General features: G+C 35.1%; 3 protein-coding genes and 1 non-coding gene across 5 annotated transcripts; 2 read left to right on the forward strand and 2 right to left on the reverse strand.

Annotated features, from left to right (window-relative positions):
- Positions 1 to 4,701: 4,701 nt before the first annotated feature.
- On the reverse strand, positions 4,702 to 11,060 carry LOC113696668 (disease resistance protein RGA2-like). 2 transcript variants are annotated; one of them, XM_027216047.2, is made up of 3 exons: positions 7,937 to 11,060; positions 5,088 to 5,164; positions 4,702 to 4,996 (listed from the first exon to the last, which is right to left on the reverse strand). In XM_027216047.2, the coding sequence occupies exon 1, from the start codon at positions 11,055 to 11,057 to the stop codon at positions 8,184 to 8,186; it is 2,874 nt and encodes a 957-aa protein (XP_027071848.1). In that variant the 5' UTR covers positions 11,058 to 11,060; the 3' UTR covers positions 4,702 to 4,996; positions 5,088 to 5,164; positions 7,937 to 8,183. The 2 variants fall into 2 exon arrangements, with proteins under 2 accessions (XP_027071848.1, XP_071911796.1); XM_072055695.1 differs by having other exon boundaries at positions 5,088 to 5,167.
- A 2,071-nt stretch (positions 11,061 to 13,131) lies between these two features.
- Positions 13,132 to 14,950, forward strand: LOC113695182 (calmodulin-binding transcription activator 4-like). The gene is made up of 4 exons (XM_072056157.1): positions 13,132 to 13,175; positions 13,414 to 13,501; positions 13,942 to 14,082; positions 14,577 to 14,950. Exons 1-4 carry the CDS (start codon positions 13,132 to 13,134, stop codon positions 14,922 to 14,924), a joined length of 621 nt encoding a protein of 206 aa, XP_071912258.1. The 3' UTR covers positions 14,925 to 14,950.
- A 590-nt stretch (positions 14,951 to 15,540) lies between these two features.
- Positions 15,541 to 17,999, forward strand: LOC140009825 (putative disease resistance protein RGA3). The gene is made up of 2 exons (XM_072056158.1): positions 15,541 to 15,576; positions 15,909 to 17,999. The coding sequence occupies exons 1-2, from the start codon at positions 15,541 to 15,543 to the stop codon at positions 17,997 to 17,999; spliced, it is 2,127 nt and encodes a 708-aa protein (XP_071912259.1).
- Positions 18,000 to 24,447: 6,448 nt separating this feature from the next.
- On the reverse strand, positions 24,448 to 24,554 carry LOC113697637 (small nucleolar RNA R71). The gene has a single exon (XR_003449923.1). It is a non-coding gene; the product is annotated as a small nucleolar RNA R71 (small nucleolar RNA).
- Between the last annotated feature and the right edge of the window lie 3,129 nt (positions 24,555 to 27,683).

Consider the following 27,683-nt stretch of genomic DNA (forward strand, 5'->3'; position numbering starts at 1 on the left):
TTTAGTTAAACTAGCTTGAGATATTCGATCTATATATAAACCTGCCAAACTAAGTTGCCAATAGTTTGCCTGTTTAAGTCTTTCATCCTTTTAAAACCTGAGCCTCTAGATTTTAGGATTGCAAATAGATTCACAGCATCTCAAAACTAATCTTGGTCCATTTTGAGGGGAACTTGAGTACCACAACTATCCACAGAATCCAATTCCACACAGATACTATGTTGAAGAAGAAATTTTTTGCACTCGATAAGTCAGTGCACTCAGGATAAGATATCTGATCCTTGCTGTACATTTCCAACAGATTCTATCAACTTTGCCATTTTTGTAAAGCATCAATCAGTAATCACTGAAATTAAGAAATTTAGATTCATTGCAGACAAATAAGAACATGTGAAGATTGTTGTAACGGCAAGTTTGCATCTGATAATGAACATTTGAACCAACACAATACATATATCTCCAGTAGTAGATTATAGGAGTAATAATTGTCCAGATAAAGATAACAGCCTTGAAAATAACTGACTGAAGCTCAATCACGTTATCTCATTCTTCCCAGTCCTTTCTTTTTGAAGGAAGTCTTCTGTGTAGTCCTTTAAAAAAGATATAACATTGTTCCTGGTGAACACTACGTGCAGTTTCAACTTTCAACTTGATGACATGAATTATCACCGAAAGAATTCCTTCAACTGCAAACTTATCCTCGCCTTTTGCAATTGCCTATGAAAATTGGGATGCACTGATAAGTATGTATGGAGAACTGCATAGAAGAACTGAACATAGATCAGTGTGCTCTTGATGCCTACTGATGCTTATTTGAAATCATTTCAGATGAATGTTGCTGAAAGTTGATTCAATTATGCACCAATAATTAATGGAACACACCATACAATGAGCACGAAAGTCAGTTAAAAGCAATTGCAGCTACCTCAGATTCTCCATGCATTAACAGGTAAACTGCAATTGGAGTTATATTATTGCATACCTTGCTGCCTAAAATTTACTGAAATTGCTACGGCTGAACATCAACTCCCCAAAGCGAAAGTAGATACACTAAGTAGATACACCAGAATTTAAGTCCCTTGGCTTTTTCACAAACTGCCATTTGGACCAATCTTGAGCTGATCTAACGGCTCCATTTTCGGCGCATTGCTTTGTCTGTCATTGTCTTGATAAAACCACGTACAACTTCGGAACCCTTTCCCAACCCCCTGTTAGATCTTACGCAGTGAAAGTATCATGAACATGTAAACTGATGATGACTGAATTTTCTAGACCAATACCATATACAAGACGTGGACATCTAGGACCTGTCAGGTACGTCGCCCTATACCTGGCAATTAAGCGGGTTGGGCGGGTTTTGGACAGATTACTATTGGGTTTTCGCTTAAATGAGTTATACTCAATCTGTCTAACTTTAGATTAGGTTGGGTCATATTGGGTCATCTCAAACCCATGATCCAAAATGATCCAACATATCAATTACTACATTGTGATATATAGACTTTCTCTTATACATTTATATACACAAAAATATTTTTTTCACGTAGATAAACACATTTTTACATAAATAAATATATTTTCACACACTAACACACTTTTACACACACTACTTTTTAATCTCCTTGGAAACACGTCATAAATAGAATAATATTTTATATTACTTGTATTGTGAATTTTAGATAATAAATTGTACACTTAAATAGATTAGCTAAAAAAATTTGTTTACTTTATACTTTTTAATACTACTAATTGATTGAAACTTATTTTTGTCACAACTTATTTTGACACTTTTACTATTCACATCTACTTTATTGTAAGTTGCAATATTCTATGTACACGAATACCAATTAGGTGTTGAGCAATTCAATAAAATTTTCATAAAAAATGGTAGATATTTGCCGAATTTGGTAAAGGTAAGGGATAGCTGCAGGTTGTGAACGTAAGAGGCAAACTGGGACACCTTTGTGGACGAGGGTGGAATGATCAGCATATTACTACATATGAAGTTAAGCAATTATGGAAAAAGTAAATAGAAGCTTCATAATTTCATACATGTACAACACAACTCTTTCGTTTATCAATGGTTATCCTAATTGGTATTCGGTTTCATATGTATCTTCAATTTCTGGAAACTTATAATATGTTATTCTAGCAATTCTTGATCAATAAACCTACAAAAGCCTACAAATTTTATCTAACTTATCTTGCTATTTTAATCATTCCATTATTTCTTTCTATTCCTGAGCATTTTAATTGTCAAATAAAAAAGTCTCACTATTAAGTTCATTCTTTGCCGAACAGCTGCCAAATATGCAACGAGGGAGTTCATCTTAAACTTTATTGAATTGCATGAAATTTATTAGGAATTATTAAAAATGAAATAAAACGAGCTAGAGAAAAGCAAAAGAATGCAATTAGAACAAATCTGTCCAGTGGTGCTCCTCTATACTGCTTTTTGAATTTGTGGGTCATGAAAAGTGATGTATATGTTCAGTAGTATTAATTGCTTTCAAATTATTTCCAGTGTATGTCTGTGCAAGGGATTGAAGAGTTACCAGAATATTATTATTCACATAGTCTTTTCAAGCTTTCACCAAGAAAAGCTAAACAGAAGCGCAAGTATCTTTGTTTGAGCTTACATCTGGTAGGTATACATGTTAGTGTAGACCGCCTTGTCCGTGTAAAGTTTACCATTCTTTGATCATTATTCCCTCCAACAATGAAGAATACACATTAATAATAAAACAAAACACAAAGAAGAAAAAAACATGCACTAGAAGTTTAGAGACGGAGGAGAGAACAGCGTGGAAGACGTAGGGAGAAACTGAGATAAGAGGATAGAGTTGAAGATGCTAGCAAAGAAAGAAATAGAGAAAGCATTTGGGAGATAAGCGCAGGAATACATGTATTACGTAGCACTAACCCTGAGTTTACATTTTTAGTTTTCCTTGGAAAGAAGATGAAGCTATGATGCCAACCAAGGCATTAGGCTCAGTTTGCATAACCAGTAAATCAGATATGACAGTGCCTTCATTCAACTAACATAAAAAGATGAATTTCAATAGTTCTTCAAAGCATGAGATTAATTATGAGCATCAATTAGGATCAGCAAACTGTATCCCTTCTCATGGAGTCCGTGAAATGCATGTTATGTCATTTGGGGAACTTACATAACCAAGTGTGGGAGAAAAAACAAACTACCATTCCTGATTCGAGTAAGGGGTTGTTGTATATTCAACTATGTTATAATGAAGTTTGACTACGAGTTTTGCAGGTGAATAACTTGAAGGAAAAAAGTTAAACTGCTTCTGCTGATTAGGCCACAACATAATACCACAGATCAGATATAAGAGGATGTTCAATTGATCTCACCTGCAATTCGCAAGGAGAACCTTTTTCCTTGAAATGTTAAAACCTTAACAGAGCAGGAAGATCTACAAAGTTTCTACTAGAGGGGGACAGAAGGTTGCAGGGTGGGAACATATTCCAGCAACGAGCAAAGACTTCTGGTTTGTTCTCTGTGCGAATTAATAAAAGCATTTAGTTATTTATTTGTTCAGGAGTTAGAAGCTGAGTGACATCGACATGAAAATGTGATCGTGCTATTAGGATGAGGTGATCTGACAGAATGCTGCTCTACAAGCAAATTGTCAATGGTTCTCTGTGCAGCCTACGACCATTTAAGATTGCAGAATGCTTCTTGAGTTTGTTATGTGTTGCAGCTGTTTTATGTCGTTTTTCCAAAAGGAGCATGTTTTCAAAATCTTCCACAATCTCATGCATATTATGCGATTTAAAATTATGAGAAAACTATTAAAGGAATCTGGTAGACTTGTTACCTCATATGCCAATGGTAGCACTGACATCTAGTTTCCGGCAGGCAAGACCACTCTTGAGACAGACATGGTTACACAAATTCTTTACTGGTTCTCGCGACACCATTAACTCCCTTGGATGGCCCATTTACCAGACCACTAAGTTGTGATTCTGAAGATTATCTTGATATATCATCTATTTCTGCCCCTAAAGGATATTAGTAACCAATATTTCATCAAATAAAACCAGAAAAGCTATGCTGGAGAAAGTCACAATAAGTCTGATTAGTTAAGCAGAACCACACCTACTCAAAATATTCAAGCAACACCAGCAGTCTTGTAATGAAGTATATAGAATGCTAGAAAAGAACACTTTGAGATTATCATTTTCCAAACATTTTTTAAAAATTGTTTGGCAATATCCGTGTGTAGTGCTTGGAAAGGACCATTTCTAGTTGATTTGCATAATTTGTGAATACTTAACTATGTTGCTGTCAGGAATTCAACAAACTCCGATCTAACTAGTGGAAGATATCCAGTTTTAGACCTAAGAATTTAGGCTTCAACTTCTAATTTCTTTAACTACTAAACTATCTTAGCATGATCTACACCTGGTGAACTGACTGAAACCAGGAAAGTCAATCAAGTAAGTAGCCTGCAATCATTATGCCAATGAATCTAAACATGTGGCTTTCCATATTCATAATTAATGGAATCTTAACTTGTTAAAACCGATGGTTTTACCTTGACAAGAAGAAAGCATGCTGGCTAAAATTTGCAAACATGGGAGAATTGAAAATGCTTATTAAACAGATTTTACACATTGCAATATGTTGAGATTAAGAAAGATCCACAGACAGTGCTGCCTCTTTGACACACTGTAATGCAGCAAACAAACTCAAAACTTGAGTCATTAAATTTATAAATTGACATAGAACAAGGAAAGAGTTTACAATATATTTGTCAAATATAAATATAATGTATTTGTCATCTACTATTTACAGCAACAATGTGAACATTCAAATGTATGCCATCGAATAGGTTCAGGTCACAATGCCTTTCAAAGCAGAACCACTTCTTCTGAAGTGCCATAATCTTTGATATTTTCTAGATGAACTCAGTCAATCTCTTTGCACTGTAACTCATCAATCAAACCACTGAAAGGAGTGTACATTTCCACTCTGCAAAGAGCAATAGACTTCCATGTCAAAAAGTTAAAATAATATGATAATGTAAGTTAAACAAAGATATTGCTGTGGAATGTAGAGTTACCAGAACAGTCTGCAGAGTGTCAAATTTTGCTGCCCCTCCTTGTAGAACTGTGCTGCTGCCTGTTTTGCCTCTTTTTCCTGCTAAAATTCATTTAGATATGCATAAGCAAAGATCTGTTGACTTTCGTGCTCTTTCTAGATCAAACCAAGCAAGACTTTTTATTCCACTACAATCTTTATCTTCAATAGCTGTCACCCGTGGAAATGAATTGTCACGAAACGACCAATTTCTGGAAATATTCGCAAGCAAAATACTTCGTCTTATAATTTGAGCAGTTATTCTTGAAAGGAACCTCAAAACTGAAAGCTAAACAGTACTGATCAATTGCTTATGTTTCTTTAAGATTATGTTAATATGGATAACTTAATTTATGATGTAACCTGGATTTGACTTCCAAAATCTCTACTTTCAATAGAGATTTTGTAATTAATTTCGAAGGCAGTCATAGTGAACAAAATATTAAGAACAATTCTATCCACACTAACTCTTAACTACCACAAATTTGACATAACATATTCTAAAGGGTGCTTAAGAAATGAAAATTGAAGCTTCTATAAAGAATTTTTTTTATCACTGTGGAGATGTGCCTACCAACCACTAGAACCGTTGTAATTTCTTTGATAATTTTAATACAGGTGTAGACAACAGGCACAAGCCATTAGATATTTTCAGCTTTGATTCATAGGGAGCAAAAGCATAAGGCAATAGTACTTCCTCACTGTTTCTTAGAAGTTTCTGACTCACTGCTGCTATAAGATGACAGTGAGTGTGAGCTACTCCTTGCATAGTCATTGCAGTTGCCACTGTATTCAGAATTGAAAGGTAACTTGTTACAAGTTACAACTGAAGTGCTGAAGTAATTGAAGATCACTTGGCAGACATTGAGGATAGGCTCACCAGTCAGTTTACTTGTTTTCTAATTGGAATGTCACTCCCTCCAATTATACACTATTAAAACTATGAACTCTGACATCCACTACTGTACTATATGGACATATATGTGTGTGTGTAATGCTCAACAATTTAAAGGAAAATTAATATGAAAATGAATTTAGTCAATTATTCAATACTTGGTAAGAAATAGCAGAACAGATCATAAGCTAAACCTACAGATGTGTGTAGGGAAAAGTTTAAGGACCAATGGCTAGCGAATAATTGTAAGGGCAAAATTCTCATGTGGCTCTCAAACTATTACAAAATTTAACTTTTGACCCTTCAATTATAAACTGATAAGTTTTAGCCCTACAACTAATTAAAACGTATAATTCTAGTTCTTCCATCAGCTTGAGTCGTTACATCAACTTGAGCTATGGGATTCATGATTCCTTAGTGGCCCTCAAACTATTACAAAGTTCAACTTTTGGTCCTCCAACTATTAACTGATAAATTTTAGCCTTCCAACTAATTAAAAAGTATAATCCTAATTCTTTTGTCAACTTGAATCATTATGTCGAACATATTACATGTGTAGCAGGGGGCATAATCGAGGGGCATTTTCATCTTCATAGGACATGTTCATTAGATTCAGGTTATATTCATCAAATTCAGGCATGTCTGGGGAGATTAAAATGGTGATATATTGCTGCATAGCCATTGCTTGTGTCTTGATTGTGACACTAATGTGCTGCATATGTTTGAGGTTTAGACACAAAAATGGGGACATTGTAGTATACCCCCCTAACATGCATGTAGTAATGTTTCTGATCGACATAACAATTCAAGTTGATGGAAAGACTAGGATTATATGTTTTAATTAGTTGAAGGGTTAACTTATCAATTAACGGTTGGATGGCCAAAAGTTGAACTTTATAATAGTTTGAGGGTCATTGGGGGGCATAGGGGTGGCAATTTCTGACACGACCCGAAAACACGACACGAACCTAACACGAAATTAATGGGTTTGGGTTGAAGTTTTGGGGGTTCGGGTCAGAATCGGGTCGAACCCGATGAACCCGAAAAGAAAACATGTCGATTTCGGGTCAACCCGTGGTGACCTGATATGACCCGATATGACCCGTTTATAAATTAAAAATAATTTAATAAACATAAAAATTATTTTATCTAACTAAACTAAATCATTCATTTTTTTCAAAGGCATTAATTACTTAATCTTAAATGAATTTATTTACCTTGTGTGAACTTAAAATTATTATATTTGGACAAATAATATAATTCGTTTTAATTTATTTTATATTTGGTTTGGGATAAAACACTTTTACGGTGTTTAATTTATTTTGGAATTGATTTGAAATTATTTATTTAAATTTTTATTACTTGATGATGTAATTAATTTTGTGAGAAATTGATTTTATTAGAATTTACAGTGATAAATTAATAAATTAAAATTAATTTTCGGGTCATTTCGGGTCGACCCGCCAACCCAAAATTTTCGGGTTCGTGTCAGATATACTGACCCGTCACGGGTTGACGGGTCGGATTCGGGTCAACAGATTTTTTGACGGGTAACCTGATTGGACCCGAATTGCCACCCCTAGGGGGGCACGATGTGCTATTTCTGTTAGATATAATGACTTAAGTTGACAAAAGGTTTAGTTAATAGTTGGAGGGTCAAAAGTTGCATTTCGTAATAGTTTGGGAGCCATTAGGGCATTTTGCCCTAGTTGTATTGGTTGATTTTCACATGGTATAGAAAGAGTACCTTCTGCAGTGTATAACGGGGAAAAAAACTGGAACAGATAACATGTATATTGCGCATATCATTAGGAAACAATATTGGGTGACAAAAGCCAACTACGAAGGGCAGTATAAAGCAATTATCCCTCTAAACTAATTCTGCCAACTATGAAGTAGTAGCAATTCTGAAATGAAAAAGTAAATTGAGGACTTACATGGGATGTTTCGTATTGTTCAAAGGTAGCCATAACCTCCATGAACTGGCTTTCTCTTTTGCTTGCACCATTCGTATCAGGAACATGCATTTCACTGTTGTATAGAGAAAAATTCTGGATTTAACTAACAAAAATTTGCACTTTGCTTCTGACATTTAAAACATGATTCCTTCACTTGACTCGGCTCCCAGACACTCCATGTTACCATCACCAAAGCACTATGAATATAGAGACCAATCAGCAAACCTTAAACTCCATGCACCACTATGGGAATCTCAACATAATCAATCTCTATCTTAGGTATTCTGTTTATCTTGTGCCAATCTTCACCCACATCAGCTCTGCACCTTTCTTTGATGATGGCACTGTCAACAATGATCAGGAGTTGAAGAGACTCTGGTAATCCTTCTTCTGGTAATGCTTGAAGTCTTGGGCAGCCGCCAATGTTTAAATTATGGAGGAAATTGAGGTTGTGAAGTGATGGCAAACTGGTTAGCCTTGAGCAATTACTCATAGTGAGCTCACGTAGGCAAGGCAAATCATCTCCATTCAATCCTCTCCATGTGGCCATATTTGGCATGTCCTGGAATATTAGTGACTCCAGTGATGGAAACCCTTTAATACTACCGAAGCCACAAAAATGATGGTCAACATGCACCAAACCAGCCATATCTTCAATACAAAGAAATTTGAGGAGTGGAAGTTGCCCAAGAGAAGGGAGAATTGAGCAAGACAGACAGCTATGAAGGTGAATATTTGTGAGCTTGTACACTGGATTACTTATCCAACTAGGAAACATGACACCATTGTACCCTGATATAGATAACTCCTTAAGGTTCTCGTGAGGTTGAAGGCCCGCAAGTACTTCTTGCTCATCTATTTTATCCCCAAGGCAGTTCCATTCCAACTGAAGTTTTTTAAGGTATGGTTTCTTGAATAAATTTGCCTCTTTTGCTTCCATTGGACTCAGCACATTTTCAAGATTGGTAATGCACAATGATCCTCTTAGGAATCTCATATTCTTCAACTCTCTGATACCACAGCCTCTTGCTCTTCCCACAATAAATGCACTAAGTGTTTGGAGGTTGACTAAATTTCCAAAACCTGATGGCATGTAGTTTAACTGATGCTTTACATCCAAGTCAAGATGTCGAAGATTAGTCAGATTCTTCATGTTTGTTGGAAGTTCAAAAAACTCAAAGCAACTTTTGAGCTTGAGGGTTTGTAAAGCTAAAAGGTTTGAAGTTGGTTCAGGCAGCTTTTGGATGTGGTTTTCAGAAAGGTTAAGATAGCGAAGATGTTTCAAGCGATCAATGGAACTAGGAAGTTCATCAATGCCCATATGGCTCAAGTTCAACACTCTCAGGAATTGAAGTTTCAAAAATAGTTCGTAAGGAACTTGTGAGACACTGGTATCATTCGTAGACATTATTAAAGTTCGTAACTGCCTAAACCAAGCGAAGGCCTTTGGCCCAATTGATTGGACACTTTCATGAGAGAGGGACAAATGACGAGCATTGTTAAATGCTGGAGGCCAATGTTGTATATCCTCCTCCAGGCGAAAGCATGTATTTGCAGAAATTAACTGTGCCATACAGTGAATAAGCTCGTGCATTTTGTATATTGACTGATTGTGTAGGTTAACATGTGAAAATTGAAAGAAGGACCTCCAGATTAATTCACTGAAAAAATCATTACCAATGTCCTCCAGTCTCATTTCTCGTCTAGGTTGGATGAACCCTTCTCCCACCCACAGCAGGACCAACTCTTCCATTTCAAACTCATGATTTGGGGGGAAAATGGAGCAATATGCAAAACATTTTCTCAAATGTGTAGGAAGGAAATGATAGCTTAGTATTAAAGCAGAAAAAATTTCATTTTGATCCTGCGGAAGCTCCCACATCTTACTGTTTAAGACGGAATTCCACCCCTCTTCATCAGATCTGAAACGAAGTATGCCTCCAAGACATTTCGCTGCTAAAGGCAGTCCTTTGCATTTCTTAGCTATTTTTCTCCCTATTTCTTCCAAATTCATTTTCTCCCTTTCATCCTTACTTGAGAATGCTCTTTGTTTCACCAATTCCCAACAGACCTCATCATTCAAACTTTGCACACCATATGCTCGAATTGTACCAAGAATTGATGACACTATGGTGCTTCGAGTTGTTACAATAACTTTGCTTCCTTGGCGTCCAACTCTTAAAGGTGAACATAAAGCATCCCAATCCCCATATTTCTCAGTCCAGTAATCATCTAAAACTAGAAGAAACTTTCTCCCAAATAGTAGATTTTGAAGTTTAGACTGAATGGGATCTAGGTCAGACAACTTGCATTTTTTTCCAGTGAGGGATTCAACAACTGACTTACTTATCCCGATCAGGTCAAAATTGATAGACACAGAAATCCATATTCTGAATTCGAAGTTCTTCAATATACGCTCATCATTGTAAACAACTTGAGCAAGGGTCGTCTTGCCAATCCCTCCCATACCCACTAGAGGAATCACAGATAAATTGCCCCTACTGGATTCAGTCATCAATAGCATCTGGATGATATCCTCTTTGTCCTTTTCTCTTCCAACTACAAACTCTTCATCAACCAATGAACTTGTAGCACAAAAGTTATTATTAAGTGGGGTATGCATCTTATAAGATCCCACTGCAGATAACTTACTTAGGAAAAGACTATCCATTTCAGTTGAAATATGTTCCAGTTCTTTCCTTATCTTACATATCTCATGGGGCATTGACAATTTAAAAGATGACAAGAGGTTGCTGCGTACCAGGTTGCTATTATTAGCATTATCTGAATTGTCAGTATGTACCCGCGAAATATCCAACGAGATCTCATCAAGTAGGTCATCAGCACAATATGAGAGCTTCTCTACATCAACAAGCCACATCTTCCAGGCTTCGTTGCTGCTGTGGTTGATTAGACTCAGATGATTGTTCTCTACACTGTCCAGAATAGCTCTAATTCTTTGGAGTGTTCTCTGCAGCCTTCTCAGCTCATCATCAACTCCCAGAATCAAGCTGGTTTCCCTCACAGCAAAGTTAGCAATCTTCTCAAGAACAACTTGCAAGGAAGCTGATGCAATACCAGATTGAAATGCAGATTCCATGGACAAAATATTACAAACAATGTGCTCAACAAAAGGAAAACAAGGCTTGTCTCAAGTTTAGGAATAATTCCTTCAAGTCTGATCCTTGTTTAGCCAAAAGGTCAACTTTCCTGTTCCCAAGTCAAGGAGGACTCAGAAGTCAGAAGTCTTTGTGAATTGTGATGATGCTTCCTAGTTCAGACTCTAAATTCCTGGGATGAGGGGCTGGACTCCTGACCCTTTCACGGTCAAGATTTGGTCCAAAAAAATTATACGATCCAAATCACTTTTTGTATCTCATTTTTAATAACGTGTGTGAGACTTACAAAAATTTGTTTTAAAGTTATACACTGTGCAAATAAAGTTACGCGTTGTGTAAATAAAGTTATGCGGTATACCAAATGCACAAAATCGCTAGGAACGATTGCAGGTACAACCATTCCTGCCTGTGGTCCAAATTCCTGGCCTAGCATTTACCCTGCTGTCACCACGTGAAATCCCAGAAATCTCCTTGAATAAAAAGAAATAAAAAAAAAGTGTCAAAGCTCTGTACTGACATCTAGAGGATTAATTATCTGAACACTTTTCTATTAAGTCACATAAGGATTAGATAAGGCTAATTCCTTATATTATTGTTGAAAAAATAAACAATCAATCAATTGTTGGTACGAAAGAGAGAGGGTTTTCAGAACTACACCTGCTGTGCTAACTCAGTAAGAGAAAGATTTTTTTTAAAGTTAAACGCTACAAAAAAAAAAAGTCTGACAATTTTTTTTTTCAAATATTGTCCCCTGCTAGGCTACGTTAGCTCAATAAGGATGATTCTTTATAAAATAACCTGAAGCTTTTTCTTTTTTTAGAAATTTGTCTCCTGCGAAGCTTACTTTACCTAGCAGGGGTGATTCTTTGAAAAAAAGTAGAATGTTGTTCTTTTCTACCCAAAAACTTGAGTTTGTCCTTTTCTACCTCTTCTTAATATCCAAAAACAGCGTTTGTAAGATATTCTCAATATATTGTTAAGAAAATTATGATCTTCAAAACGTAAGCGCATGGAATTGTTCTCCTTAACCGTATTTAGAACTTACAATTAAATTTCCATGCAAACTATCCAATTTGGCAGCCATAAAGAATCTCAATCCATCTATATTTTTAGAAAACAAAACGAAAACAAATGATGTGCACAAAACTTTCTCACAAATGAATGGCATCAAGTGAACGTACTAAAAATTAAGTTCATAATTTTGATGATTGATATTACACGTATTCTTGTATTTCTTGAAAAGACTAGATAAAGAAAATCAAGTTCCAAAAGAAAAGAGTATGTTTAACTTTAAGCATCCATTTCTATATTTTCATGACAACCATCCAACATTCGTAGAATGCGAATTGAAGGCCAACATTAAATCACCTTTGGAACTGCATTATTAAAGGTAAAGTTCGAGACTCAAAAAAAAAATGTAAAGGTCATGAACAACCAAATATTTCCTACACAGCCGTGCCATACCTCTGAAGTGAGTACATGAATGGCGTGCCATACATTTAAAAAAAAAAAACAAAACAAAAAGCTTCAAGTTGCATTATAAAAGAATCACCTCCATCGGACTGCGTCAGCCCAACAGAGAACAACATTTAAAAAAAAAAAAAAAAACTATGAAACTTTTTTCTTTGCAGTGTCAAACCTTAATATGTATATGTGTGTGTGTGTTTCTTCTTGCCATGGCAGGTACAGTTTTGGAAACCTCCCTATCAGATCAATAATTGATTGATTTTTTTTTCATCGATAATCTAAGGAATTAGCCACAAACTATAGAGCGAAATACTAGTACGTTAAGAGTATATAAAAAATCATAAAGTGAAATACTGGTACATTAAGAGTATATAAAAATGTGGGAAATGAAGTGCTTATTAGCCGCAAACTATAGAGTGAAATACTAGTGCGTTAAGAGTATATAAAAACTAGAAAGTGAAATACTGGTACATTATGAGTATATAAAAATGTGGGAAATGAAATGCTTATTGAAAGGGCTAATGCCTTATATTATAGATGAAAAAAAAAATTGATCAATTGTTGATCTGATAGGGAGTTACCAAAATTATGCCTGTCATGCTGATGTGTATATCTACATACATATTTGTAAAGTTAGATGCTGGAAAATTGGATGGATTGCACGGAAATTTAGCCGAAAGTTCTGAATATGATAAAGGAAAATAATCCTATGTGTCTACGTTTTGGAGATCACAATTTCCTAACAATATATCGAGAATATCTTGCAAACGCTGTCTTTGGATATTAAGAGAGGAGGTAATAAAGGACAAACTCAAATTGTTGAATAGAAAAGGATAACATTTTGCACACAAAAAAAATTTGGTGTTGTAGGCACACATTTTTTTTAAGATGGACTGTTGAGCAACTACTTGGCCATCCTTTTATTGTTCTCAGAAAAATTGGAAGCAGGAAAATCCAGGTTAGTTAATTACCTTCAATTAACGAAGCTTGCTTATAGTTTATTACCTTCACTAAGAAAAGCTTACTTGTGGAGTTTGTTTCTATCCTCTCTGGGATTCAATTTTTACTCGTCCTAGTCGATAGTTACTCCAGCTGAAATTTAGGATTAGGCCCTAACTGTTATTGGTGGTAATAAATCTTTAAACTTTTGAAAGCGAAAGAAAGAATGAAAATGTAATTCATATACGTTCTTAAAATTTTGAAAACGAACCCGGGGCAAACAATTTGATGGATGCTGCTCGAAGAAAGGTTTTACTATTTCTCTATTTCTCTGTTTATAAATGTCGAAATAAGTGATTCTGTGTAGTCTTTGTTCACATGCTCCTGTTAATGTAATTCTTCAAGTAATGATAAAAAAGATTCATAAAGTAATGCAATCCATTCAAGTTGTCATTTCAGGGGTTTTTGGATGCATCAAACTTGGCATTCAGTGATTCAAGGGATCATACCTCAGCTGCTTTATCCATACAGAAGACATATCGAGGTTGGAAAGGTCACAAGGATTTTCTTGCAAGACGGCAGAAAGTGATAAAGATACAGGTGACATTGACATCTCATGATGTGTAATATACTTACATATACTTCAGCTATAACTATTGAAATTACGCTAATCTATTTTGTTAATTTCTGAATTAAAGTACCTTCCTTTGCTTTTTCATTGTCATATTCTAGTCACAGTGCCCTATGCAGTTCACTCTTTATGTTGTTTATTAGGATATTTCTGAAAATGCTTTTCTTCTTTTCTTTTAATATAATTCCGGGAAGAATGAATCTGAATTCAAAAGGTAGAGTTTATTTTGAAATCCTGGGTATCTCAGAACCAATGTCAAAAAAGTTTACTTGCTTCTTGAAACATGATGCTTAAAACATAATAGTTCAAAACGGAGACTGAATATTGAAGAATATGTTGAGGATGCAAAGTATAATTTGTCGTCATGTAGAACTTTGCAGCCAAATGACATAAGCCCTTTGAAACTGGTTCAGTTAAAAAAGATTTGAAATACTCGTCTTAATCAGAGTAAATCTGTTGGCAGGCTTATGTGAGAGGGTATCAGGTCAGGAAAATATATAAGGTATACAGTGTTGTGAGTTTTCCAGAAGAGTCCAGAATCAGGTGGCATCAAGGAGGACTTGGTCTGAGGGGATTTGGGCGTGAGAAAGAATGTGTGAATGAAATTGAAAGGGAACAGGTTCAGAAGTTGTCCCATCGGCTGAAATTTGAACAAGCTCGCAACGAGGCTGGCTACAGGGTTGCTTCAGTGGGTGACTTTCCAGATGAACATGAGCAGCATCAGGGAAATTTTAAAGACTATGGTGAATCTACGGTAATCTCTATAATGCAATTGTGGTACAGGAAGCTTAGTTTGTTAACTGTTTTCTGAAAGTGAGTTTATACTGATCACATTAAAAAGGGGAACAAAAACGGAAGTTTAAATCTGTGTTTATGGCTCCAGCATAAACATAATCTCTCTGCTTTTTTTTGATTTTGAAAGTTAAGTGACTGCTAGATACTAAGGGACCGTTATGGTGATTAAATACCCCTTTTTTCATTATTTGATGTATATCATACATCAAGACATAATAAAGTCAGGATCACACTATGCATATTAAGTTGGTTGAAACTTTTTTTCCATGAGAGAGTACGTAAACCTCACATTATAGTGGAATAGCTTTCGGAAGTTTCAGGAAAACTACTAGAGCTAGTAGCCAGAAATTTCAGGCTGCAATAACTAGCCTAAATAATTTTGTTAATCAGTGAGAACTAGCAAAGCATTTGAGAATTCGTATACGTAGATCATGTTATGTGCGGTAATTTTCCCAAGTTGGTTTTTCGAATTTCCTGTTCTTATTTGTGTAAGATAGTTTCCAAAATGAATCAAAATTCATGGAAGTATTAGACCTGTTAATTGTGAACTAACTTAAGCTAGCACTTGTATATATAGTTGTGACAAAGCGCAACCATTGTCCAAGATAAATCGGAAGCCATTGAATCAAACCATGTTGGCCTTTATAAATATAGCCATCAAAGTACTGGTAGGTAACTTACAAGAGAAATGGTGGGAAAATTTGTACTGCTGCACTTGGTTAATCTTTGTTGATACTTTTAGATTTTTATTGATCTCTTCAGAAGTTAAGTGGTCTTAGTTTCTCTTAAAACCATATCAACTATCAAAGACATTAAGAAACAGAATAATGAGTCTCTTAAAGAAGATTCTCTTTTTGATTTATTCAACACCAAGTACTAATCTCCTCCAGAAGAAAGTGTACAAATGTAGATGCTATTGAATATTCTACACAAATGTAGATGCTATTAATCTACAAGGTGTAGCTTTTGTAATAAACTGTGCTCTGCCAATTGCAAACAGGTGCCCTCAGTACCATCATTTGGTTCTCCCATCTCTTCTTCAACTACGTGGACTTTAACTCAAGAGAAGTTGCTTGAGAGTGCTCTGCAGTTGTTTTCTGAGGACTGTCCCAATCGTTGGGAAAAAGTGGCAGCTGTAGTTGGTGGTGGGATGTCAGCTGATGATGTTAAAAATCATCCGAAAGTGCTTGTCACTGGATACCAAATTTCCAAGCCTAAGCAGGCTGTTCTGACATCCAGATATGCTCTGAAACATCGAAGATCAGAAGTTCCCACTACATTAATTCATGTATCACCAGAGGAATTTCGGGCAACTGTAATGAAATGGACTGAATCTAGAAATCAACAGACAAGTGAAATAGCCAAGGCCAAAGAATCTCCACTTGAACCATTTGAACCTGGATCCAAGGATAAGAGAACATATTGTACGGGAGGGAAGAAAGAGTCAAATAAGATTGCTACAAATTTGGATGCTGAATTTGAGAATTTGCCTGAGTATGTCAGAAGGTGTGTAACATATTGCACCTTGTTTCCTCTTGGTTATGAATTTGAGAAGGATACGTTGGTGCAATTATGGATTGCAGAGGAACTCATTGTTGCCAAAGCTAAAGAAAAACTGGAGAATCAGGGTGGCATTTGTTTTGATATTTTGGTATATAAGGAGTATATTGTGCCCTCAAGATTCAATAAGCTCTATAGACAGCAAAAGTATAAGGTTAATGAATCTAAGTGTTCTATGTGGTATTTTCAACAAGGTTTTTCTGAGGAATCCTATGTAAGGTTTGAGGAAGGGAAGTTGGAGGACATATCTAGAAAAACCTTACATTCATCCTTGCAAAAGTTGGATTCAAGTCATTTTGAGGCTCTTAAAAATTGCAAACAATTGCGCACGCTTCTATTTCTTGGAGAGTGTGTCCCCTCAATCAATCAGCTACCTCGTGATCTTTTTCTATGCTTGAAGAGTTTAAGAACTTTGGATTTAAGTGGAACCCTCGTATCAGGATTGCCAAGTTCTATAGGGTGTTTAGAATTATTACATTACCTCGACTTCTCTTATACTCCCATTAGAATTTTGCCTAGATCAATTGAAACCCTTTATAGTTTACAAACACTAAAACTCAGAGATTGCTTTGCTCTTTGTTCATTGCCTCCGGGAATGAGAAATCTGACTAGTCTTCGACATTTGGACTTTGACATTGTACGTCAATTAAACTTCATTCCGAAAGGAATGGGGAGTTTGACAAATCTTCAAACCTTGAAAGCATTCCTAGTTGGAAGGGAAGAAGGATGCAGTGTTGCAGAGCTAAAAGATTTGGATAATATCACTGGAACATTTTGCATCGCAAGGCTTGAAAATGTTGCAAACGTGGTTGAAGCTAAGAAAGCTGCTCTAAACAGCAAGCAGTACATTACAAAACTTGAGTTAAGATGGGGTGAACATAGATATCAAAACTCCAAGGCTGAAGAGCAGATCTTGGAGTATCTTCAGCCACATACAAATCTTGAAAGCTTACAGATACTGTTTTACAATGGTTCATTACTTCCAAGTTGGATTAGTAATCCATCATTCACTAATCTTGCAAGCATCACCCTTTGCAACTGCAAGAACTGCTATCTTTTACCCTCTATGGGAGAGTTACCCTCATTGAGTATCCTCAAAATAGTTGGTATGGCTGGCCTAAGAGACATCAACCGTCTGTTTTGCAGAAATTATAGAAGTCAAGGCTTGAAAGCATTTCCCAAGTTGGAGAAATTGACACTTGAGAACATGCTTAACCTTGAAGAATGGACCGGAATGGAGAATGGAGACTTTCCATGCCTTCTTCAAATGTCTATAATATGCTGCCCAAAATTATATGATCTTCCATTGCTTTCACATTTTAAAGCACTCAAGAAACTTGAGATAAGCTACTGTGCAGCCCTGCAATCTTTGCATGCAGAACATCAACTTCCTCCTTCACTTCAATCTTTAATCTTAAGAGATTGTCCAAAGGTTACAGAAAGATGCCGCAAGGATGGAGGTGAAGACTGGTTTAAGATAGTTCATGTGCCTAATATTTGGATTGATGATGAAGAAATTTCTCTCAATTGATAGCTCAAGTGATACGATCTCATTACACAACTGAATAAGCGGAAATGCTGTTATGGCATCTGACATACAATCATGCCTATTCTTGTTAGGACATCATCGAGTCATTTCTTAAGGTGTCAATTTGAAGAGCAAAAAAGTCATTTTTTGGGGTGTACAGACACCATCTGTTTGTTCTTGGGTGTGGCGTAAACTGCTTAAGCTAAGGCGTTAGGTACACCATTATATCATGCATGTGATAGATGTTGGGGAAAATACGAGTTTTTGGTTTGATTTTTGGCAACTTATAGGCCCTCCACACCAGAAGTTCAGTGGGAAATTTCTCCATCCTCTTGGTCTAATTGTAAAGGGTCTAAAGTAGCTCAATTTATTAAATGTAGGGATTGGCAATGGCCTCAAGGTAAAAAGTTTAATCTCAAGGTGAGAAGGTTGAACTTGGCTACTCCAATATGCTTTGTTCCTCTTCCTGATAGCTCTGATTCTATCTACTGGACTACCAGTACACCTGTTCAGTTTCTTTGAAATCAGCGATAGAACACTCGTGTCTTGAGATGCCCAGGCAGTAAAGTTGAACGGTACCAGTTGGTGTGAAGCACAGGTTTTGTTCTCAAATTTTCTTCATCCTGTGGCTTGCATGTAAGAAGAAGCTGTTGACCAGAGACAGGCTAAGGAGTTGGTATATTGCTGCACCCTCTAATTGTGTTTCATGTGGTGATTGAGGCTGAAACCATTAATCATCCTTTCTGTGTGTAATGTCTTGCAGAAAGTACCGGCCTTTTGTTTTACTTATTGCGTTGCAAGTGCTTGGCCTGATGAGCTACATTGGATGTGTCACCATTGGAAGGGCAAGTGTTTTTGCTGTCAATTTGAAGAGGCTAATGCTAGCTGTTACAGTCTATCAACTTTGGCGAATGAGGAATGAGGTAATAAATTCGGCATCGTTCTCCCTCAACTTGTGCTGTTGTAGCTGGAATTGTAGGCATAGTTTAGATTGGCTGTGAGTATTTGGAGAGATGTTCCTTGTACAAAAGAAAATCGGGATTTAGCATTGGGGTTTGTAACATGGGATTTTTTGAGCATGATTTTTTTAAAAAAATAAAAATATCTGTTTTGGTGGGATTTGTTCAGCATGATTTAGGGAGGGGGGAGGGGGGGGGGGGGGGGAGGGGACACATTGTATTAGTAAATCTGTTGGTATATTACATTGTTAGAGAGATATTTGTTACAATTTATTCTGATGTGGTATGTTTGAAGATTAAATGATGATGAAATTTGTTTAGCCATGTACGAGACAAGGAAGGTTTGGTTTTAATATAAATCTTTCCTACAAAACCGAATGTGCGGTGGAAAGCATGAGATGTTAAAGCAGGTTGCTCTATCCAGCTCAATGTAAATGTCGAGTTGACCTCAAGTTGTTTGGGTTTTTATACAAATTCTATTTTATACTTAGAATTGGTTGAGCTTCAAAACTAATGAGCATAAAGCTTTTGTTTTTGTCTGGTTTGGTTAAATTTATGAACCAATCTTGAAATGGGGAGCTCGATTGAAAGATTAAGCATTGATTTTTATCTTCTAGCTCTAATTACAATTTTTTTGGATGAGGTTCAAAGGTTAAAAAAAGTAACTTAATTTTGTCTTGTAGCCCTACACTTTTTTTTTTTTTTTGGGATGCTAAGAGATATATGACCGTATTGATAAATTAAACCTAAACGGAATATTTGTACACTATTATGTCATTTAGGGTTATTCAAAAAGAATTGAAAGGGTGGGTAACCAAGAAAATCGAATTGGTCCAAACCCAAAAATAGGGTACCAATTCATAAATTTAAAAATGGGTAGGTTATATGAACCTACTTGAGAAATTATGTTAGGGTATGGTTTTCAATTTTAAAAAATGGGGTTGTTACTTGAGCCTACTCGCATATATGGAAGATTGGTTAAAATAATCAGTATCCAAACCTCAACCCAAAATTATTTAGTCATTTAATAATAATTTAAATTATGAACCACATGCCATTATACATTTTTTTTGTCATAACTTATGAACTTATATATTTAACCCTATCTTCCATTTCTTTTGTCCATTTCCTATCTTCTTTGCCACTAATTTCATTTACTCTATTACTCTATTTTTTCTCTTTGTTCAAAATTCCTTTTCATTTCTCATAAATTCTATCCCCTTCACCGCGCTATTTATTTTGTTTTTAATATTTAGACCATGCATTTTTTATTGTAAAGCAACCTGTCATCCTTAATAAAAATGAATTAATAGTTTTCAAGAAGTAGAAAAAAATGAAAATGTTTGGAATATTTTATGTTTTAATTATCTATTGTCTTTTGATTTTCTATTTTGTTGGTGGTTTTTTTAGAGTTATAGGATTAAATACTTTTATTAATTTGGACAACTATTATATTATTTTCTTTGTTAATCTAATTTTGTTTTTCTTTTTTCCTACAAGTACAAGAGGGTTAGGTTACCCTGTATACCTGACCCTATCCTGCAAGTTAATCAATTAGCAGTTAATCGATTGAATAGAATTAGGGTATAAAATACAATTTTACCAAATTGCTATTTGCGGTTAGAGTCGGTGAAATTGTCAATGGACACGTGACCCGATCCATGAAAACCTCTCCTGGTAAGTGATCTGCGGGGAAGTTGAGAGGATAAGGATGAACACACAAAATAACAAGTGACCTAGAATGACATAGAATAAGCTAGCTTATTTACTCTGATTTCCTTCTAAATATTGGTCTTCTAGCTTAACCATTGACACTTATTACGTTCAATAATGATCAATTGATCAGGTATGCATAATGTTAACCATTACGTAAATGAAAAACCCTTTGAGTTATTGTGAACTAAGACAAATGAAAAAAGAAAATTAAATGTTATTTACAAAATATGCAAGTCCAAGTTTACAGTTTTTAATCATACAATCTTCATAGTCATAAATCATGTCATAAACAATATTGAAAACTACCTTTCACATAAGAAAAAAGAAGAAATGTTCTTGAATTTGATCTATAGATTAATCAACCCATTTTAAGTGTACTAGTTACAATTTTAGTCCCTATGCGCAAATCTAGTTTCCAATCTATTTATCAAAGCAAATGTAATCCCCAATCTATCTAATTTTGCGTAAAATTGGGTAAGTGATAGATTTCGTTCAATTTTCTAACAGAATCATTACACGTGCAGTCACATGACTTCACTTAACAACTTTTCCCCTTTTTTTCTTTTAAATCAGAAAACCCATCCAAAACTTAACTATTCATTTTGCTTTTTACCTCTTGTTAATTAAATAGACTAAACAAAAAGAGGAAAAACGAAAAACTATTTTCTTCACAAACAAGAGAGAAACCCTAAGATCCAGAGATAGAGGACATTGCTGCAAATCAATGAAAAACCCTTGAAGCTCTTGTTGAGATTGTTGGCAAGGTGGAGCTGCGAAGGAGAAATGTCGATGAGGCCTAAAGAATTGAACAAAGCCCCACCTTCGAACTATTTCTCTTTTTTCTTTTAAATTAGAAAACCCATCCAAAACTTAACTACTCTTTTTTATTTTTACCTCTTGTTAATTAAATACACTAAACCAAAAGAGGGAAAATGAAAAACTATCATTTTCTTCACAAATGAGATAGAAACCCTAAGATCCAGAAATAGAGGACATTACTGCAAATCAATGAAAAACCCTTGAAGATCTTGCTAAAATTGTTGGCGGGGTGGTGTTGCGAAGGAGAAGTGTTGATGAGTGATTAGCATTTATTTTGCCTATTTTTAGTTAGGTTTTAGGGTAAATTTTTGGTATGTTTTAAGTTAAAATGGAAGAATTGAATTCCTTTATAAGTTGTTTTTAATACAAGTAGTGTTTCTTAACCACAACATGCAAAAGTCTGGATTAATATGCAAATTTGTGTTGTTTTTATAGGTTTTGGTATCCTTTGAAATGATTCATCTTAAGAAGAGTTTGATAGTTTTGACACATCTTGGTATTTTGGTAATATCTTGAATTACAAGTATCGGATTGAGATGATTCCTAATCCATTTAGAAGCTAAGACATATGTATCTCTACAATTCTTGTGAGACATCAAAATACAGTTCATTGATTTTCCTAGCCAAAATTCAAAATACAGTTGAAAAAATTTATGTCAAAAGATAAAATAAAGCATCAACCAGTTAAGGGTATTTTAGTCATTCATTAGACTATAGAGATTCAAATAAGCTTATTCTTGATGCATTGAAAAGCTAATTCAAAGAGCTATAACTTTCATATTTGTGCAAGAGCTAATTCGGCTTCCATCATCAAGAAAATTGCAGTTGAAGTTGGTCCAAAAATAAAGCAAAGTTGAGATTTGAGCAAAAAGTGCAAAATTGAAGAACATGAAGAACTGCGAGGCGATCCGTGAGGTATATCCCTAAGAAGCTTCTACAAGTTGATTCTGCAACTTGTATTCGTTTCACACTACGTTATGGACTAATTTTTCTGATAAAATCTGGCTGGTTCTAGCTAAATTTGAGTTGGAAAAGTGAAGAACAACTTTAGGACCACATTATAAGCTCATTTTCTCATCCAAAAATATCTATAAATACCCCTTATATCTCATTCATTTGAGCACCTTTAGCATCTTGTACCACCTCGTTGTAAGAAGTAGAATAGAGTAGAAGTAGAGATAGAAATAGTTTAGCTCTAGTTTCATATTGAGAGTTTCTTTCTTAGTTTAAGAGTTTTGAGAGGAAGATGAAAACACCCTTATACCAAATTTATTTGAGAGATCAACTTGTGAAGGAATTCAAAAATTCAAACTTGAAGATATTGAATAAGAATTCTTCTTCCTAAACTTTGTTTCTTGTTCTTATTTGTCATACTTTATTACAAGTTTGTTTCATACTTAGATGTTCTTAATATGATGTTGAGCTAAGTTTTTTCATATTCTAGAGTGAAGATGAACTTCTTGTAGTTTTGATTGGAAATAGTTAGGAGATGATCATGCTTTTTCATGATTTGTTAGTTTGAGAACTTGTGCTTATGCTTTCGAATTGTTTGGCCATCAACTATGAATGATTTAATAATTGTTGAGCAATGAAAGTTACCTTGAAATAGATCTAAGTTCTTAAACATTAGTCTTATTCTTACGAAAGTAGTGAATAATAGTTTGTTGGATTCATAAAATAACTTCATTGAATTTATTTAACTTGTTTCTTATATTTTCTCTATGAACTTAGGTGAAGGATGATTCAAAAAATTAAAGAAATTGGCAATAGTAATTTTTAGAGGAATTAGCCAAGGCAGTTTCTCTTAAGAAAGCCCATTGGCGAAAGTAAGGACATACATTTGGAAGTTATTCTTTGATAATTCATTGAATCATAAGCATAATCATTTTAACTAATTTCTAATCTTGATATAACAAAGGATTCTAATCCCTAAGATCTTCTCACTTAATTTTTAAACAATTCTAATCTAATTTGTCTTTACTTTTATTTATTTATTTTTACAACATATCTCCTATATGGTTGGTTTTACCACCTAATGGCCAGTTTTATATTATGATTTATGTCATATGGCCGATTATACCGCCTACACTAAGATTTTCCATGGGTGTTTGTACCACTTAGTTAACTTTCTTTGTTTTTACTTCCTTAACTTTGATTGTTTAGGTAATAAAGCAAGTAATTAAATTCAAGTGATTGCTACATTCTAAATTCTTCTGGGATCGACGCTTATTATCCATATATTCAATAAATGATCCATGCACTTGCGGAAATAGGGTGATAAGGTTTTAAAATTCGCAGTGAGTGAAAAGACCCTATCAAGTTTTTAGCACCGTTGCCGAGGGTCCAACACTAGAGTTAAAGCAAGATTTATTAATCTAGATTTTGTTACATTATCTTTATTTTGCTAATCTTATATTTTGCATCTTTTAGTTGTTAATTTTGGCTATTTCTAAGTACTAAATTCTTCATCAAAGGCACAATTTACCTTCAAGAATTAAATACGGCGAGCAAAGGAAGAAGACACACCCAACAAGAGTAAATTGAGATGGAAAGTCTAGGTAAAACTCCCGTCGAAATAGAGCAGCAAAGGCCAAAACCTTTGAGGGATTATGCCTTGTCAAAGGAATCGAGAGCACAAATTAATATTGTAAGGCCAGCAATTACTGCAAGCAACTTTGAAATCAAACTCTCGTTCATCCAAATGGTTCAACAAAGTTAATTTGGAGGAAATGCAACAGCGGATCCGAATACTCATCTAGCTAATTTCATGGATTTATATGGCACAATCAAAATAAATGGAGTAAGTGATGATACAATTAAGTTAAAGTTATTTCCTTTTTCACTTTGTGATAAAAGCGAAAGTATGACTTAATTCTTATCCACCTAATACTTTCACTTCTTGGGGTGAGTTGACAAAAGCATTCTTGAATAAATATTTTCCTCCCAAAAAAATAGTTAAATTTCGCATGAATATCACAGGTTTTACTCAACATGAAGGTGAGTCATTATATGAAGTTTAGGAGAGATTTAAAGATCTTCAAATAAGATATCTCCACCATGGCCTTCCCGATTGGTTGGTTGTTCAAACTTTCTATAATAAACTCAACTATCCAACCAAAATCAACATAGATGTCGCCGTCGGTAGAGGTTTAATGGGAAAATCAACCTAGGATGCTCGATCTTTGACAGAAGAAATATCCTCTGACAACTATCAATGGACAAATGAAAGAAATAAGTCAAGAAGAGTGGCATGTATGTATCAAATTGACACACTCAACTTTTTAAGTGCTAAATTAGAAAATATATTTAATTCTCGAATGGATAACATTGAGAAGTCGTTAAGTAAAGAAGGGAGAAATTGGTCAAATTCTCATGTAAGTGTTGCATACTGTTCAACATGTGGCGGTGATCATGATAGTGCTATTTGTTTTCATGTGGAGCAAATTTATAGTGTTAACAACTACAATTGGCCACTTCAAAATAATTCTTTTTCAAACACTTACAATCCCGATTGGAAGAATCATCCTAATTTAGGGTGGAGAGACCAATCAAATTCACAAAAACCTATCAATCCACCTGATTTTTCAACAAGGCCACTTGAGCCAATCAATAATTTAGGGTGGAGAGACCAATCAAATTCACAAAAACTTATCAATCCACCTGATTTTTCAACAAGGCCACTTGAGCCATGTATTTCCACTTTGGACGTCAATTTTGCAAAACGTGTTCGTGAAACAAAAGAAAGATTTGATGATGTTAAAATAAGCATGAACAATATGATGCCCATGATTAGGAATATGCAAGGCCAAATAGGTAATATTGTTAATTCCATTAATTTGAGATAATTGGACAAATTTCCAAGTAAAATTGAGGTGAATCCTAAAGAACATGTGAATGCAATCACTTTTTGTAGTGGTAAACAACTAGAGGATAATCACTATGGTAAAAGTGGTAAAATTGATAAAAATGGGGATAATAATGAACAAGAAGATGATGCCTTCTTCTCATAAGAATGCTACTAACTCCGTTCCACATAAGTCAATACTTCTTCGTAGAACAGCCAACAAAAATTTTTTTTTTTCCTAACACCACCAACTCTAAGGTAACCATTCCGGTAAGATGATGGAGCTTGATAATAACATTGCAGGAGCAGTAATAATTGGACCCTTTAGTCCTGAATAGTTAGTTAGCCGAGGAGTTTAATGGATGTTATAGGGTTGATTAGGTCAGGTGCATTCTATTCGGGTGCCTTTAATGTTACAGGCCATTTTGTAGTTCCGCAGTCATTTTTGCACAATATGTCAAAATTATCCTTCTCAGGTCCTAATGCAATCTAGACTTTGGAGGAGTAGTTTTGTCATTTTAACATAAATTTGTTGCGAAAATAAAATATGGGTTGCGGCGTTATAGTTTGCCCTTCTGTTGAAGTGAGCTGAAAACGTGCTTTTAATTAGCTGAAGCCGTGATTTGGAAGAAAGAAGTTAAGAAGAAGGCGCAGGTCGTAAGACACGTTTTTGTTGTGTCTCTTTGGCGGTGCTTTTAATTAGCTAAAGGCGTGATTTGGAAAAAAAGGAGTCAAGGTCTCAAGTAGGGGTGTATTCGAGCCGAGTCGAACTCGAGTACCGCTATACTCGAGCTCGACTCGGCTATAATATAATTATACTCGAGCTCGATCGAGTCGGAGAATCACAGCTCGAGCTCGAGCTCGATCGAGTCCTTAAAATACTCGAGCTCGACTCGATAAGGGTACTCACCGGTAAATTTTCAGAATTTATTTACCTATATTAGTAATTTTATATATATATTTTTTTAAATTTTTTTATGTGATACTCGATAGAGCTCGTCGAACTCTCGAGTATCAAATTTCTGAGCTCGAGCTCGACTCGATAGCTCTAACGAGCAGCTCGAGATCGAGCTCGAGCTCGAGCTTCTGATCGAGTACATATCGAGTTCGAGTCGAGTAGCTATCAGCTCCACCCCTAGTCTCAAGTCACAATATTTCCGTTTACCTTTGTTAGAGCATCCAGTTGGCATAGCTCTATTTGGCCATTTGTCGTTTTGCATTTTCCGGTCTTGTATTCACGTTTTGACCATTTTGTTTTAGAGTAAAGAATTGCTCTGTTGAGCTTTCTTTCTCATTTGTTGTTGTTCCCCAAGTCTCATTCCATCTTCCTCCTTAATGTACCATCTCCTACCCTGTCATCCACTTATTAACAGTATCAATGGGATTCTTGAGGTTCTGCACTCAATTCTCTTAATTCCTCTTACATATTAATGGGATTCTCGAGTTTCTGGGCACAATTTTCTTATTGCTTTTCTGGTATTTGAATTGGGTTTCCCAATTTTATCCATCAGGGCCTAGGCCACATTACATATTTGTGCTTCGGACCATTAATGATGTTATAAGAATATATAGAAAATAAAACTGACTTGGGGTGTTCAATGGCTGTGATCGATAATTTGATTTAAAAAAAATAACTTTTTCAATAAGACCACCATCTTGTTATCGTCCAAATTTTGTTTTGATAAATCAGATATCGGGAATTGAATTTTAACTAAATAACTGCAAACATTCAAATTTTAAAATGTAAGCTAAAAATATTGATTTTTTTCTATTCATCAAATTAAAATTAGAGCCTATCTAACGAGTACCAATTGAACACCTGTCAAGATAAAATTATGTGCCAATTTGGCTGAATACCAAGCCAACTACTTTTGTGTACGCAGCATAAAATTATGGTTACATGTGTAATTGTAACGTCTGACGATAACAAAAGTTTCTTTGCTGAATTGAGCTTCAAGTTGGCATTTTTTTTTTCCCTTTTTGCTTTCTGTAATTAAAACGTAATAACTCGCGACAAAGGTTGCTGGCTCCGGCTGATTTGGTAGCATGATAAAGATTCACACCAACACATTTCTTGAACCTTAACGAGAACAACTTCATTTTTGGTGTCGTATGAGGGAGGAACGGAATAGTAGTATTTTTTACAAAATTCTTAACATGTCTTTTTTTTTGTTTCGAAACATTAGGCTACTTGCATTGATTTATAATGAGAGAATACACTTCGAACAAAGGCCCGAAAATCTGTACAACTCGTGTTCAAAGACACGGAGGAAACATAATTTCCTCATCCATCAAAATGCCTAAGGCATATGAGCTAACATTAGCACAAAGATCATTATCATCATTACT

This window comes from Coffea arabica, chromosome 6e, assembly GCF_036785885.1.
Source record: "Coffea arabica cultivar ET-39 chromosome 6e, Coffea Arabica ET-39 HiFi, whole genome shotgun sequence".
Lineage (NCBI taxonomy): Eukaryota > Viridiplantae > Streptophyta > Magnoliopsida > Gentianales > Rubiaceae > Coffea > Coffea arabica.